Genomic DNA, 15,860 nt, shown 5'->3' with positions numbered 1-15,860 from the left:
AGGCAATTTTCCATCCTAATCAGTGTTTGTGATTGTTTTTTGTCACAGTTACCTAGGATAATGATGGAGACATTCTTCTACACTAGTATAGTGTTTTGGATTGCAGAGCTGAGTGGTGGTTTCATGGGATCAGTGACTTTCTCATTACCTGTTATTGCGAGTGCAGCGACAGCTTCTGCTTATGGTAGGTTCAATACTTTGTTCTTTTTACTTTCCTTCTCCTATAGTAATGAAGGAAAGTAATGTAATCGGGTCAAATTTTTCAAAGAGGTTGTCAAAGAGGTTTGATAGCGGGAACTGTACCTGCCATTGTCCAGATTTATTTGATTTAATACCTAGTTGAAGTCTCCTTTCTAGTCATTTTTAGCGCGAGTAAGACTAGTCTGAAAGCACTTCTTTGTTTATTTCTTCGAATGAGTTGAAAAATACTCATCAGCCGGACATGGAATTCTTTTGATTTGGACTTTTGTTCTAACTTTTCATTATAGTGACTTTTACTAGTGTCCAGATTTATTTGATTTAATACCTAGTTGAAGTCTCCTTTCTAGTCATTTTTAGCGCGAGTAAGACTCCGTTACCGTTACCTAACTTCTTTTTTCTCTTCGAGTTAGCTGTAATCTTTAAGTTTAAAGGACACGATTTTTTATTTAATTTAGTTTTCAACTTTAATAGTGCCCTGTCTACTCCGGATCTCAGTCACCGAGTTTTCCATACATTAATGAACTTGTAGCTAGTTTTTCTCGTGTTCTAAACAAGTGTTGTGTAACTCCTGGGACTGTTTACACCTTTACCATCACCGTCCACTTGGACTCATCTGCCTGTTTAAATATTTCTCGCAATTTTTCGAACGTAAGTTGAAGCAACAGGTTTCAAAGTTTTCTGTATATTTCTGCAGCAAAGGGTCCAGCATCAACGAACTTGTAGCTAGTTTTTCTCGTGTTCTAAACAAGTGTTGTGTAACTCCTGGGACTGTTTACACCTTTACCATCACCGTCCACTTGGCCTCATCTGCCTGTTGGAATATTTCTCGCAATTTTTCGAACGTAAGTTGAAGCAACAGGTTTCAAAGTTTTCTGTATATTTCTGCGGCAAAAGGTCCAGCATCAAGTGTGGGCACCTACCTCAGGTGTTTGCTGTTGAGGTCTTCAGCCAGCGTGAGGTAAATCTCTCAAGTGTCCACAAATGGCTGGATGAAATCATGATTTTATCCAGTCATTCGGAACTGGAGTCGAGTGGCCGCTAATCAACTAGGTAATCATGACTCGTGTATTTATGACTACAATGTTTACCACTAGATACATCTTGTAATTTTACACATGGCATATTTTCATTAGGTATTTACAACTTGTTTTCCATAAAGTTGAAACGGTGCCAAACAAAACAAATCTAGATTAGACCTGAACTGCGGTACAAGGCATCTTTCGTACTATGGCGACATGGAGCAAGAAGGGTATTCTATATTCAGAAGCATGAGTCTATGCCACTTGCATGTTTCTGACATGGGATATTCAAACTCAATAAAAATTTGACTTTCCACAGCCTAGTTAGCTTGGAGGGTAGCGCGTCCGCCTTGTAATCGCTAGGTCGCGGATTCGATGTCTTGCCCGGAGCGGATTTTATCCCAAACCCGTGATTCTGTCCACTCGCTGAAGGCTGAGTATTTCATTTTCGGCGAGACTGGATTTCTGAAGATTGTAGAGTTGTTCAGGCTGTATACTCCGTATCATAGTTCGAAGGACCCTATTGATATACATACATAGTTGCATATCTCAATTTATTAAACAAGACTTGTCTTTGTGCTTAATGAGTTACCGCACGACCTTCTCCTCGCCTTCGCTCCCTGATACATTTCCAACAGGGGCGGAAATGCATTCGTTTTACCTAATCAATCTCTACATCTAAGCGCACGGTATTGCGCCAGGCCAAGTGCCATTAATCACACCTGTGTATCTTTACATATTCGGCAGGTTTTTCTCATCAATATATTTACTGGTTTAGGTATTTACAACTTGTTTTCCATAAAGTTGAAACGGTGCCAAACAAAACAAATCTAGATTAGACCTGAACTGCGGTACAAGGCATATCTTTCGTACTATGGCGACATGGAGCAAGAAGTTGATGAAAGGGTATTCTGTATTCAGAAGCATGAGTCTATGCCACTTGCATGTTTCTGAAATGGGATATTCAAACTCAATAAAAATTTGACTTTCCACAGCCTAGTTAGCTTGGAGGGTAGCGCGTCTGCCTTGTAATCGCTAGGTCGCGGATTCGATGTCTTGCCCGGAGCGGATTTTATCCTAAACCCGTGATTCTGTCCACTCGCTGAAGGCTGAATATTTCATTTTCGGCGAGACTGGATTTCTGAAGATTGTAGAGTTGTTCAGGCTGTATAGTCGTATCATAGTTCGAAGGACCCTATTGATATACATAGTTGCATATCTCAATTTATTAAACAAGACTTCTTGTCTTTGTGCTTAATGAGTTACCGCACGACCTTCTCCTCGCCTTCGCTCCCTTATACATTTCCAACAGGGGCGGAAATGCATTCGTTTTACCTAATCAATCTCTACATCTGAGCGCACGGTATTACGCCAGGCCAAGTGCCATTAATCACACCTGTGTATCTTTACATATTCGGAAGGTTTTTCTCATCAATATATTTACTGGTTTTAGATTTATTATTTTTATGAAATGACTCAAAGAACTTGGCACAAAGCATTGCCTTGCGCTTATGTAGATTGAAAAAAAAAAAAAATATGATGAGAAAAATATCTAGGTTGTATTTTGTTGTGAAAAGGCGAATTCCCCCCCCCCCCCCCGCTGCTCACTCATTAAAAATTTTTTGGGGCGAATCCGATACGCAAAGGTCAAAGGCTTTGACACCAACCGATCTGTAATAAAACCAACTCATCTGTATCAAATTGATAGGTTACCTAACTCATCATCCAACCTCGTGGTGCAGTTGTTAAGCGCGTTTGGACTTTGGATCTGGAGGTTTGGCGGCTTCGAGTCCAAAGTAATGTCATAAAATTTATCTAGGGTGAAATTAGATCGGAACGCATGTTTGCTGACCAAGCATTTATAATATGCTTAACACAATTAAAATTCCTTTTTTTCTCTTACCTAACTCATCAGTAACTCATCTTCCACTTATAACTGATCTTTTACCACTTTTCTCCTTCCACAGATAACTTGCTAGCACGTGGGGATGTCAACCCCTCAAGATGGCTTGGTATTGTCTTGGCACAACCTCAGTATTTGGACCAAACCCTTTCCCCCTAGCCACAAGAAAAACGACAGCGATCAGCCCATTCAGTTGATAAAAAATGGTGAGAACCTTTTAAGCTATGTAGGGGACAACTGAACAGTGTCTTTTACGATTCACTGACGCTTCTCAATTATCTTCCCCTAGTAGCACGTCTGCCCTGTAAGCGCTAGGCTGCGGATTCGAGTTCGTTCTCTGAAAAGCTGGCTTTCTCCTATCCTGTCTTTCTTCTCTCTTCGATTTCGGGATGATAAGACCTTACCAGTTACAGTTCCCTCTATCAAACCTCTTTAAAAAAAAAAGAAAAGAAAAGTACGATTCACTTAAGCCTCCCACTTATCTTCCCCACAGTGAGCGGCATCTCGAAGTCCGGCGAACTCTGCGCCATCATGTCCCCAAGTGGCGCGGGCAAAACCACCCTCCTAGCCGCCCTCAACAAGCGGGTGAAAGGCCTCGTCCAGGGTGAAATCCTCCTCAATGGGTGCCCCATCAGTCGGACCGTCATGAGCCGAATCTCCGGCTATGTCGCTCAACAAGACTTCCTCATCGAAGAGCTGACCGTGTTGGAACACCTCCAGTTCATGGCGAAATTGACGATGGATCGGCGAACGACATGGTTGGAGTTGAACAAGACGATAACCCGAGTGATGGAGAACTTGGGCATCAACCACAGACGACAAGTGCAGATCAGTGGCCTCTCGGGCGGACAAAGAAAACGACTTGCGCTTGCCGTACAGGTAAACATATTGTGTGTCACACTAAGGCCAGCCACTCTCTATCAGGTAGACCTGACAGGTACACCTGATCAGATCCGCCTGTCAGGTCTACCCGATACCCCATGAGCACACACACTATCAGGTAGACCTGACAGGCACGGCTGGAAAGGTCCGCTTGTCAGGTCTACCTGATACCTGAACCTAACAAAAATATCCTTTTTTCAGATCCTCACCGAGTAAAGTAAAATAAGTACCGATATATATACCTACGCATGTATTCGATCAGTTAGAGTGTTAAACCTTACCAAAACATCTTTCTTTTCAGCTCCTGACGGAACCTCAGATCTTGTTCTGTGACGAGCCCACCACCGGGCTTGACTCCTACAGTGCCAACAATGTTGTCAACCTTCTCAAACAACTGGCGTGTGAAAGTCGCATCGTGATTTGTGCCATTCATCAACCCACGTCTGGTGTGTTTGAAAAGTTCGACACGGTCTCCCTATTGGCTCATGGCGGTCTGCTGGCGTACCACGGCCAAGTCAGCAAAGTCCTGAAACATTTTGCCAAGTAAGTGGTTCTCGTTTTTATTTATTCATAGGTGGAGGGCTTACGTCATGGCGGTCTGCTGGCGTACCACGGCCAAGTCAGCAATGTCCTGAAACATTTTGCCAAGTAAGTGGTTCTCGTTTAGGTGTTGTGGTTCTAGAGATAGAGCGATCAGTGTGTGAACTATGAAATGTGAAATGTGAATGGATCTCGTTCTTATAATATAAGATAGGTGGAGGGCTTACAAAGTTGGAACAAAAGTCCAAATCAAAAGAATTCCATGTCCGGCTGATGAGTATTTTTCAACTCATTCGAAGAAATAAACAAAGAAGTGCTTTCAGACTAGAAGTAACAACACGCTGGAGCTATTGAATGAAACTTGAAACTGACTCGAATGAAGCTTGTATGAGGAGGATTGATCAAAATGCTCGGACTTGTGAGCGCGAGAAGATAAGTTGGAACAAAAGTCCAAATCAAAAGAATTCCATGTCCGGCTGATGAGTATTTTTCAACTCATTCGAAGAAATAAACAAAGAAGTGATTTCAGACTAGAAGTAATAACACACTTGAGCTATTGAATGAAACTGGAAACTGACTGACTGACCCGAATGAAGCTTGTATGAGTAGGATTGATCAAAATGCTCGGACTTGTGAGCGCGAGAAGACAATAAAATATCTGAATTAATTAGAATTCATGAGCAGTGTTGGAGATACAAACGAGGAGGTGGGCTACCTATCTACTTTGGTTTCAGTCTGAGGAGGACGGATCCAGATAACCACGGACCATGATCGTTCTGATTCGACTTTATTAAATTTACCTAACCCCGGCTATAAAGTCTCATCCCAACATCACATTGGTCAATTATTAAGCTTGGAGGGTAGCGTGTCTGCCTAAGGTCTCAAGTAAAATTCCCCATCGGGGCTGATTTTATCCTGAAGGGATAAGGTTCGTTCTCGGAACGGCTGGCTTTCTCCTATCCTGTCTTCCTTCTCTCTTCACTCTCCGGACGGTAAGACCTTAGCAGTTAGGCCCTCTAACTGTGTATCAAACCTCAAAAAAAAAAAGTCGTTTCCATAACAAAACGAATCCGCTATCATGTTTCTCGAGAAATCGATGACACCACCCGAACCTGTCGTTCCTACACCACTGAAATTTGGGTCCTTGATAATTTTGGTATTCATGCCCTCCAGAGCGCGTGGATAACTGAGATACAACGAATTCTGCCGAGTTGTACGATGCAGGACACTCCAGCCCCATGCTGTAATAGAAAACAACATCTTCAATTATTTATTGATTACTCTGCACACTTTAGTAATTATACAAATAAAATATTCATTACTCTACCTGAACGAAAACCGTCCATGGGGTTATGATAAAATAATTTTGTTTGAATCACATACGACTTCTAACTAGTGAATACATGTGACAGAGGTGTAATGGTCAAGAAGCTCGCGTGGCAATTGGGAGTAATAGGACGTGTGTTTAATCCGAGCTTAGGTATGGAACTTCGTCAATACTTAATATTTGACTGTTTGACCACAATTATAGTAGAGCCCGAATAAGAGACTTTTCAGTCTTATCTGAGCGGTATAAATGGGTTGGTACTACCACTACTTATTACATATGTATGTGGGTAATCAATGTAATCATAATATTATTATGATTAGTAATACCTATAGTAATGGCACGGTAGTTACCTAACACTAGGTCATGGGTGCTCTAGCGATCACGAATTTCCCTGTTAACCCATGCATCAGGTGCATACTAAAACAAGGTACGGTAGGCCCTAGGCAGTTTACAAAACGTCCCTAGGTACGTAATTTAGGACATTCATTTTTTCTTGAATAGGTAAGCCATCAAATATGCAGGTGCCCTAAGGACACACCACAAAATTACGGTATGGTACTACTCTTGAGTGGAAGGTGACTAGGAGAGGTTACCGAACACCGGAGGCGTTTTCTACCACCTAACCCTTAGAGCTCTATGATTACGAGGTCAAATTCTCAAATAAATTAGGATGAAATTCCATGCCTCGGCTGGAATTGAACCAGCGCCCCCCTGTTTCCCAGGCGACCGTGGTATTCATGCTAATCGTAGACTTTAAACCTAAAATATTGAATGGGAATTATCTGATTAGGTTTATAAACATCCATACGACTTCTAACTAGTGAATACATGTGACAGAGGTGTAATGGTCAAGAAGCTCGCGTGGCAATTGGGAGTAATAGGACGTGTGTTCGATCCGAGCTTAGGTATGGAACTTCGTCAATACTTAATATTTGACTGTTTGACCACAATAATAGTAGTAGAGCTCGAATAAGAGACTTTTCAGTCTTATCTGAGCGGTATAAATGGGTAGGTACTACCACTACCTATTAGGTACATATGAATGTGGGTAATCAATGTAATCCATAATATTATTATGATTAGTAATACCTATAGTAATGGCACGGTAGTTACCTAACACTGGGTCATGGGTGCTCTAGCGATCACGAATTTCTCTGTTAACCCATGCACCAGGTGCATACTGAAACAAGGTACGGTAGGCCCTAGGCAGTTTACAAAACGTCCCTAGGTACGTAATTTAGGACATTCATTTTTCCTTGAATAAGGCATCAAATATGCAGGTGCCCTAAGGACACACCACAAAATTACGATTAGGTATGATACTACTCTTGAGTGGAAGGTGACTAGGAGAGGTTACCGAACACCGGAGGCGTTTTCCACCACCTAACCCTTAGAGCTTCATGATTACGAGGTCAAATTCTCAAATAAATAAGGATGAAATTCCATGCCTCGGCTGGAATTGAACCAGCGCCCTCCTGTTTCCCAGGCGACCGCGTGACCGATTACATCAAACCAGTTTTTATTTACGTTTTGGAAGCATAAAAAAGGTCCAGGCCCTGAAATGAACAGCAATATGAATAATACCAGGCCCGAACTTAACAGTTCCTAGGCCTACACCACATTGTAGCGGGACCTATGCAGGGTGTCCAACTATGATTACCAGCTGGAATCATTCCTTAAACAAGGGATGATGTGGTTTACAAGCTACATGTCAAGGATAGGGGAATACAAACCCTAATCCCGCGTGCGCTTGTAAAGTACGTCATAACTTTCAGAAATGAGCCCCTACGAAAACTCGTTTCTGCAGTTTTAGTCTTGCAAATAACTTTAAAGAAGTCAGTTAACGGGACGCTAATTAGGTAGCCCAAACTCGCTATAAAAGAGATCATCGCTCTTAACAATAAACATATTATTTCCATTTTGAGCTTCAGCATATGAGCTAAAAGCTGAAACCTTTATATTTTCATCGTTTTTGACTTATCAGGAAGTGGAAAATATTTCTCCCCTCTCCCCTCCCTAGGTTGAATAGCAATAGAATAACCAGAGGATTTGCACAAGTGCCAAATCCCAACACAGCTAGGTACCTACCTACATAAAAAATACCTATATTTCAACTTTATAAAAATAAAGATTATCCTTACTCTTACTTCTCAAACCATTTACCTATAACAATAGATACAAAGTATATGTCATGGTTATTACCTACATACCTATACCTCCTTCAATTTTCCCCTCCTTAAAGTTTATCCTTACTCTTACTTCTCAAACCATTTACCTATAACAATAGATACAAAGTATATGTCATGGTTATTACCTACATACCTATACCTCATTCAATTTTCCCCTCCTTAAAGTTTTTTTTTTTTTAACCACATAATTAAATATGCTATAGGTTACTTAATGTAAACAGTTTCTAGTGCTTTTTCATTTCTAAGAAGACACACATGAATACCACTTTAAGAAACTTTTTTTCTTCTTCTTTTTAACAAAAGGTACTTCCTCCATGTAAAACCTAATAAGAAGGGATATGGTGAAGTCCTTTCTACTGTCAATTTGTATGTACTAATCAAATTCGGTACCTTCATGATGGTATAGTCAACAGCACTAGCAGATTATTTGGGGAAAAAAAAAGTTTCCCCTTGACCAACACAACCTACATAATCATGTGTAGATGGTAGATGAGAAGTGATGGTGTTGAGTGAATGAACACATTTTTATTCCCCTTGACCAACACAACCTACATAATCATGTGTAGATGGTAGATGAGAAGTGATGGTGTTGAGTGAATGAACACATTTTTATTCATTCTTTTTCTTTTCTTTGTTTATGTAGGTATGGAGGTTACTTAATGTCTTGATACTGAGGGGGAAAAAAAAAACTTATACCTATTAGAGATCTGTAAAATAATTTTGAATTTACAAGTAAGTAGAACATAAAATGGGTATTTCCCATGAATTAAATATAGTAGGTTTACCTAGCTTACCATACCAAACAACCACAGGATATCAATCTCCTCTTTACCCACCAATGACCAACAGACAACTCAGTCATTTATCTGTAAAATAATTTTGAATTTACAAGTAAGTAGAACATAAAATGGGTATTTCCCATGAATTAAATATAGTAGGTTTACCTAGCTTACCGTACCAAACAACCACAGGATATTAATCTCCTCTTTACCCACCAACAGACAACTCAGTCATTTACCAACTTTTTTACAATAATCAAGCTGACTATCAAGCATAATTTATCTTTTAAATCAATTATCAGGTACATCACATGAAACTGAATGTAGATAGTGAATAGGTACCTACATCTAATACTTTTCACTTGTGAAAAAGCAAAGTCCACAAAAATAAGTGGGTACAAGAATTACAAGATTTTAAGTAGAGCTTGAGAGATTTTACCACAATTATTACCAACAACCTACCTTCTGGGGTAAAACAATTTGTAGCATGCACAAAGGTTAATTTATTGAACACAGCTATGCAAGATCAATTTAGTACCTACTTGAAAAATAGAAAGAGTGCCATTCTAATGAAGTTTCAAGGTTTTTCATAAGACCCTAAGGCCAGTCACTTATGCTCAGGACAGTCTGAACATGACAGGCATTAGGTCTGAAAATCAATCATAGGTACCTACCTATGGACACTGTTGGTGTATGGACATTTCACTTATAATTACCTATTTGAATAATAACATTATGCATATTGTCTTGGAGACCTTTGTTAGACTGCAGGGTTAAATGGACTTTTCATTAACTCAGTAGGATAAACAAGGTATATTCTTATTCTGTTACTAATGGTTGACCCGTCCTTTGTATGGGACCACCACACACACAAAAACACACCCCCACACAAACACCACACCCCATACAACAACGAGCACAAAAGGATAAACGAAAATCAGCTGACTTTAGTAAACAAACCGGATTAAAAAACTGACGTGTTTTTGATTTAATGTTTAGACCAAAAGGAACCATAAATCGAGTGATAATCATTACTTTTTAATACTTCGAAAATAAGGGCCAGTCTATTTGATTTAATGATTTTGAAGTTTTTACTTTTTAAAAGTTGATGGAAAATATTTACTTTCTATTATTTTTTTTATTTTCTATTTGAACTTTAGTTGGCTTTAGATTGATAAAAAATACCCCAAGTTATAATTTCAGAGTGAGCTTTACTGTGTATACGTTGTAGTGCAGTGCTGCAATGAGTGACCTCTCTGATTGGTTCAACTCACAACCATTCTTTACGAGATGGTGGTTAGCTCTTACCATAGCTTTCACCATAGGAGGCAGGTTTGGATTGTTGAGAGGATCAGATTTGATTCTGATATATGATCTGTTTGTCAATAACTTCCACATCTGGAGACCCATCACAGCTCTGTTCTACTATCCTCTCTCCCCTGCCAATGGATTCCATTTCCTGATGAACTGCTATTTTCTCTACAGCTATTCTGGATTACTAGAGAAAGGACTGTTTGATGGAAAACCAGCAGACTATGCTTTCATGTTGCTATTTAACTGGGTTTGCTGTGTGGTGATAGCTTTACTAGCTGATATTTACTTCCTTATGAATCCAATGGTTCTGAGTGTCATGTATGTGTGGTGCCAGCTGAACAAAGATGCTAATGTCACATTCATGTTCCGTACGCAGTTCAAAGCAATGTACCTACCATGGGTATTATTTGCTTGTAATTTGATTCTGTTTGGTGGTGGTGTCATGGAACTTATTGGCATCCTCATTGGACACTTGTACTTCTTCTTGACATTCAAATACCCGCAAGAAATGGGAGGCCCTGCACTCCTCTCCACTCCTGCATTTATGTACAAATGGTTCCCTAATGAAAGAACAACTGTACATGGATTTGGTCAAGTGCCAAGAAGACCAGCTGAGCCTACCTCTGCAGGAGGTAGATCATGGGGTAGGGGAAATGTCTTGGGTGGCTCCTAGGTATCGTGATAATACCAAATGAAGTGATGTGAAGATTTCAATACGAGTATTAAAGTAAGGGTGAAAGTATCATTGGTATAGGTCAGGTAATAGTACCTATGGGTATCTTTCAAAGTCTGCTTTTTGATGTTGTGTTCAGATTATTCATATAGAAATATTGTGCAGAAAATACTTTGACACAATGTTTTAATGAGAGTACAAAATTTGTTTGTGCAATCCTGTATTAATTAGTGTTTATTGTTGGTCACAGAGAGCTCAGCATTTGATTGTGGATCTTTTCTAACAGACTATCATAAGTAACATTTAACATTCATACCTGCTTAAAAGGAAAGATGTAGGTGTAATAGGTACTAGGTTTTATAAGGAACTGCAAACACTTTAATGAATTATTACTCAGCATAATGAATAATAACATAATTTACTAGTCCACTTGCTATTTTAGTCTGAAATTCCTCTTATTTGATCCAACCTTGTAATTGGTAGTATAGTAGAGCCCGAATAAGAGACTTTTCAGTCTTATCTGAGCGGTATAAATGGGTTGGTACTACCACTACTTATTACATATGTATGTTAAGACTTGATAAAATAATAATTAATAAATCCTCATTTTCTCTTTATTTATTATTCATAATACCTACATAAAATTATAAAACTCAAGTAGGTACATTTTTTTTCCTAAATAAAAAAGCTCTGAACAAAACGATACATAATACAAAGTGTAGGTACAAAGTACAAAGTTACAAAAGCTGCGATTGAATAAAACATACTACCTGCCTATACAATAAGAGTTCCTAAAAATGTACAATACCTCTAAAAAATAAATAAATTTTAACAGTCAAAAAGTCAAGTCCCATTTAATGGGTACTTTTTAATAACTAGAAGATTATTCGCGCAGAATAAATTTAAAATTATATTTCTTATTTTTGACACTTGATCAATAAGATAGGTCCAATATGATCTATTCAAAAATTCAAATATTTACCTAAACGAGCCAGAGAGTTTTTAGGAAGGGTAAAGTATAAAATATTCAAGTTCATTGGAAAGGTCTTCAAGAAAGTGTACACCGAAGCGCATGAGATACGCTCACTAAATAAATGATCTAAAATTGGCTTGGCTTTCTAAAAGCTTTCCTGGTTCCTACGAGTATCCTGTACTAGGTACAAAGAAGAAAACCCTTAAATGTTTAAATCTTTAATCCGTAACAATTAATTAAAACAAGAAAATAAAATAAAAATAAACTGGTCTCTAAAAAAAAAGCTTTACAGAAATACAAGACAAAATAATGTAATGATGAAGTTAAAATAAAAATACAAGTTTCAATGGCAAGTTAAAATCAATCCCCACTTTCAATTTGTAGTTATTTTTCTAAAATAAAAAATCAACATAAAAATTACCGGGATTGTTGTCCTTTGAATATGTGTAAAATAAATAAATGTGGTTTTATACTTAAAATGCAATATTCGGGGTATGACCGCAAATACATGTACCTATGGTTGTATGGGTTGCTTCACAAAACAACGGCATTACAAAGCCGAAAAACAGGCAGAATATGGAATGAAATCTTACCTTTGTCAAAGGACAAATGACCCCGGAAGACTAGAGTTAAAACTACTGTAAGCCTAGTAGCCTAGAGTTCAAATCTCAGTTAACATCAGCTCAAAATATCAAAACTGTTTTTATACCATAAGGCAGGGCAGAGGGCATTCGATACCAACAGAAGTCAAAAAGCTCACTCTACTACTATTGTATAGTAAAATACCCAATTAAAACTTTTGACTTAGAAGAGTGTGATATAATTAGGCCAGCCACTCTCTATCAGGTAGACGTGACAGATACACCTGATCAGGTTCGTCTGTAGGTCTACCTGATACCTGATGAGCACACACACACCATCAGGTAGACCTCACAAGCGGGCCTGATCGACCTGTCAGGTCTACCTGATAATGAGTGGCTGGCCTTATAGAGATCTGTATTGGAGATGGTTTTGAACCAAAGAGCCTCTACGTTGTGCCCGTAGTAACACCATGTGTTGTCTGCTCCATAAGACGTGCCATGAGATCTTCATTATTCACTCTGCTACTTCCATCAGGTCCATGCGCCAACTTGAACAGTTCAGCGTCGAACTTTTTATACGCCTTGATAATGTCCACTGTGGGCACCCACACGATCTTCACATAGGGTAGCTGGTCCCGAGGTATCCCCACGCACCCGAGAACGATCTTTTTCCGTTGTACTTCTCCTGATGGGCGTAGGACTTGGGGTTCTGGGAGAGGGGGTTGATTGACGCCCACAATGGGCGAGTTTTGGATTTCACTAAGCACGCTACCCGTCGTGGAACTTGAGTCCTCACGAACCCGAGTAGGAATGTCTTGTTTTGTGTGTAACCTGTCGACGCCGCCTAGTTTGTTTTCGTCTACTTCTTCTAATTCCTCCTCTTCTTCTACTTCCTCCTCTTCTTCCAATTCCTCTTCTACTTCTTCCTCCTCCTCCTCCTCCACTTCTTTTTCTAGGTTACCAGTTTTACTTTCTTCTTCCAGCTGTTTTGGAGTGTTGACTACGACTTGATTTGGTTCGAGATCATTTTGCTCCTCTTCTATAGTTTCATTTGTGTCTTCGTCTTCTTCTTGAATATCTTCAAGTTTTTCATGGCCTCCTCTGCTCCTCTTCTATAGTTTCATTTGTGTCTTCGTCTTCTTCTTGAATATCTTCAAGTTTTTCATGGCCTCCTCCTTCTTCTTACTGAAAGTTCAAGGATTAACTTTGTGCTTTTTGAAATTGAAAGTTGAAAGATTTGACTGGACTACTCGACTTGACAAAACACAAAAACAAAACACCATGAACATTGAACAAAGACCAAACACAACACCAGTGTTGTCAAAACATGAATAATAAAATAAACCGATTAACTTTGTTTTTCAGGATGTTTTCTATCCGCCACGTTCGAATCTATAAACACCGCATCTCTTCTGTCTGTACCTGTGGACTTCATTGGATCTTCGTTTGGAGGGCTGTTCATCCAACTGAGGTAGATAAGTAGGGCTTCATTAAGAGTGTTAGCTTTTAATATAAAACAAGATGACCCAATTAGAAAAGAAATATTTTTTTTCGAGGTTTTTCAATATTTTTGCCTTAAAAAGCGGCTTAAACATCAATAACACCAGCATACATTTCTTGAGGCCCGGTCGCGGACACTTTTGAATTCACATATGCGCTTTCCAGTAGGTATATATGCACCGGGGGCGGATTTTATCCTAAATAGATAAGGTTCGTTAGATAATGTTTGTTCTCGGAACGACTGGCTTTGTCCTATCCTATTTTCCTTCCCTCTTCGCTTTGGGAATGGTGAGGCCTTAGCAGTTCTGTCCCTCTATATAAAAAGTGTTGTGTTTTGTTAGGTACATTAGAACTCCGATTTTCACCGGGGGCGGATTTTATCCTAAATAGATAAGGTTCGTTAGATAATGTTTGTTCTCGGAACGACTGGCTTTGTCCTATCCTATTTTCATTCCCTCTTCGCTTTGGGAATGGTGAGGCCTTAGCAGTTCTGTCCCTCTATATAAAAAAAGTGTTGTGTTTTGTTAGGTACATTAGAACCCCGATTTCACGAACTAATTGGGACCAAGGGTAGTTCATAAAATCGGGGTTCTACTGTACTGAGTTTAGACTCTTTTTCTCTCCATATCAGCTAAAATTCTTTTCGTTTCGTTCTCAGCATGCACCAAAGTGGACGATGTGTGTTACATGGATGGGGAGCAAGTTCTCTCTTCCTACGGACTGGACAAGGACAACATACGTCTTGACTTCTACGGGTTGGCAACCATGTTCACTGTGTTTCACATCCTAGGATTCTTTTCCCTTATCAAGCGAAGTAAAGAGACAGCAACCTATTGAAACTATACGCCGAAACGGTACTTGTTTAGAAGTCACGTCAATGGCAAATTGCCACAAAAAGGAGCTGTCTCAAATGAGCAGTGACCAGTGTTATCATAGGGTTAGGTTAAACGCTAAAAAGAGCTTTCACAATTTGAGCAGTGACCAGTGTTATTATAGGGTTAGGTGGGACACAAAAAGCTTTCTTTTTTCATTGTCGTGACTTCTGAATAATTGCCGAAACTTTTATACGCGAATACTTCAAAATGTTTACCACTTTGAAATGAAGAACCAGGGACTTCAAAATGTGTTCAGGCACTATAAACTGACCAAGAAAAATTTCAGCTGATTAGGTGATGGGTACATTACTTTCTTCCTATAAGGCCCGTTCCCACTTGCCGTGAGTGTCACCCGATTTTATTTTTTTTTTTTTCTTTTACAAATGTCCTGTAGGCAGTGTAATTTAAATGAAAGTGTTCCCATTACACACGACACGATCTTTTTTTCCGAATGACAAGTTAGGTTAAACGCTAAAAAGAGCTTTCACAATTTGAGCAGTGACCAGTGTTATTATAGGGTTAGGTGGGACACAAAAAGCTTTCTTTTCTCATTGTCGTGACTTCTGAATAATTGCCGAAACTTTTATACGTGAATACTTCAAAATCTTTACCACTTTGAAATGAAGACCCAGGGACTTCAAAATGTGTTCAGGCACTATAAACTGACCAAGAAAAATTTCAGCTGATTAGGTGATGGGTACATTACTTTTCTTCCTATAAGGCCCGTTCCCACTTGCCGTGAGTGTCACCCGATTTTATTATTTTTTTCTTTTACAAATGTCCTGTAGGCAGTGTAATTTAAATGAAAGTGTTGCACACGACACGATCTTTTTTCCAAATGACAATTGGAAACAGGCCTGTAGGATATTAAAAAGGACAATTTTTCGCGTGGAAAACAGACCAGAATCAGTGCAAATATAGGAATGTGCATGCGAAAAAGTACAGACAAGTACAGACAGGTCTGGAATAGTTAACATAACCGAAAATTTATCTAGGGAAACGCTTCTAAAAAACGGTGCTATCTTAAGGGTGCTATTTTGCCATTAACTTGCCATTAAAGGTGCTATTTTCGTCATTAAAGGTGCTATCTTGCCATTAAAG

The 15,860-nt window shown here is 39.2% G+C and overlaps 3 protein-coding genes and 1 long non-coding RNA gene across 4 annotated transcripts; 2 read left to right on the top strand and 2 right to left on the bottom strand.

Annotated features, from left to right (window-relative positions):
* Positions 1-384: 384 nt before the first annotated feature.
* Positions 385-4,640, top strand: LOC103523707 (protein scarlet-like). The gene is made up of 5 exons (XM_008488730.3): positions 385-849; positions 3,188-3,329; positions 3,617-4,002; positions 4,307-4,548; positions 4,580-4,640. The coding sequence occupies exons 2-5, from the start codon at positions 3,209-3,211 to the stop codon at positions 4,638-4,640; spliced, it is 810 nt and encodes a 269-aa protein (XP_008486952.1). The 5' UTR covers positions 385-849; positions 3,188-3,208.
* A 3,700-nt stretch (positions 4,641-8,340) lies between these two features.
* Positions 8,341-9,738, bottom strand: LOC113473571. The gene is made up of 3 exons (XR_003395512.1): positions 9,083-9,738; positions 8,613-8,930; positions 8,341-8,528 (listed from the first exon to the last, which is right to left on the bottom strand). It is a non-coding gene; the product is annotated as an uncharacterized LOC113473571 (long non-coding RNA).
* A 184-nt stretch (positions 9,739-9,922) lies between these two features.
* On the top strand, positions 9,923-11,207 carry LOC103523562 (derlin-1). Its single transcript, XM_008488599.3, has one exon. The coding sequence runs from the start codon at positions 10,087-10,089 to the stop codon at positions 10,828-10,830; it is 744 nt and encodes a 247-aa protein (XP_008486821.1). The 5' UTR covers positions 9,923-10,086; the 3' UTR covers positions 10,831-11,207.
* Positions 11,208-11,517: 310 nt separating this feature from the next.
* Positions 11,518-13,846, bottom strand: LOC108254335 (histone H3.v1-like). Its single transcript, XM_017449341.2, has 3 exons — positions 13,807-13,846; positions 13,503-13,565; positions 11,518-13,429 (listed from the first exon to the last, which is right to left on the bottom strand). Exons 1-3 carry the CDS (start codon positions 13,844-13,846, stop codon positions 12,831-12,833), a joined length of 702 nt encoding a protein of 233 aa, XP_017304830.1. The 3' UTR covers positions 11,518-12,830.
* Positions 13,847-15,860: the final 2,014 nt, after the last annotated feature.

Source organism: Diaphorina citri, unplaced genomic scaffold, assembly GCF_000475195.1.
Source record: "Diaphorina citri unplaced genomic scaffold, Diaci psyllid genome assembly version 1.1 scaffold84, whole genome shotgun sequence".
Lineage (NCBI taxonomy): Eukaryota > Metazoa > Arthropoda > Insecta > Hemiptera > Psyllidae > Diaphorina > Diaphorina citri.
This window is presented reverse-complemented; position numbering and strand designations above follow the sequence as displayed.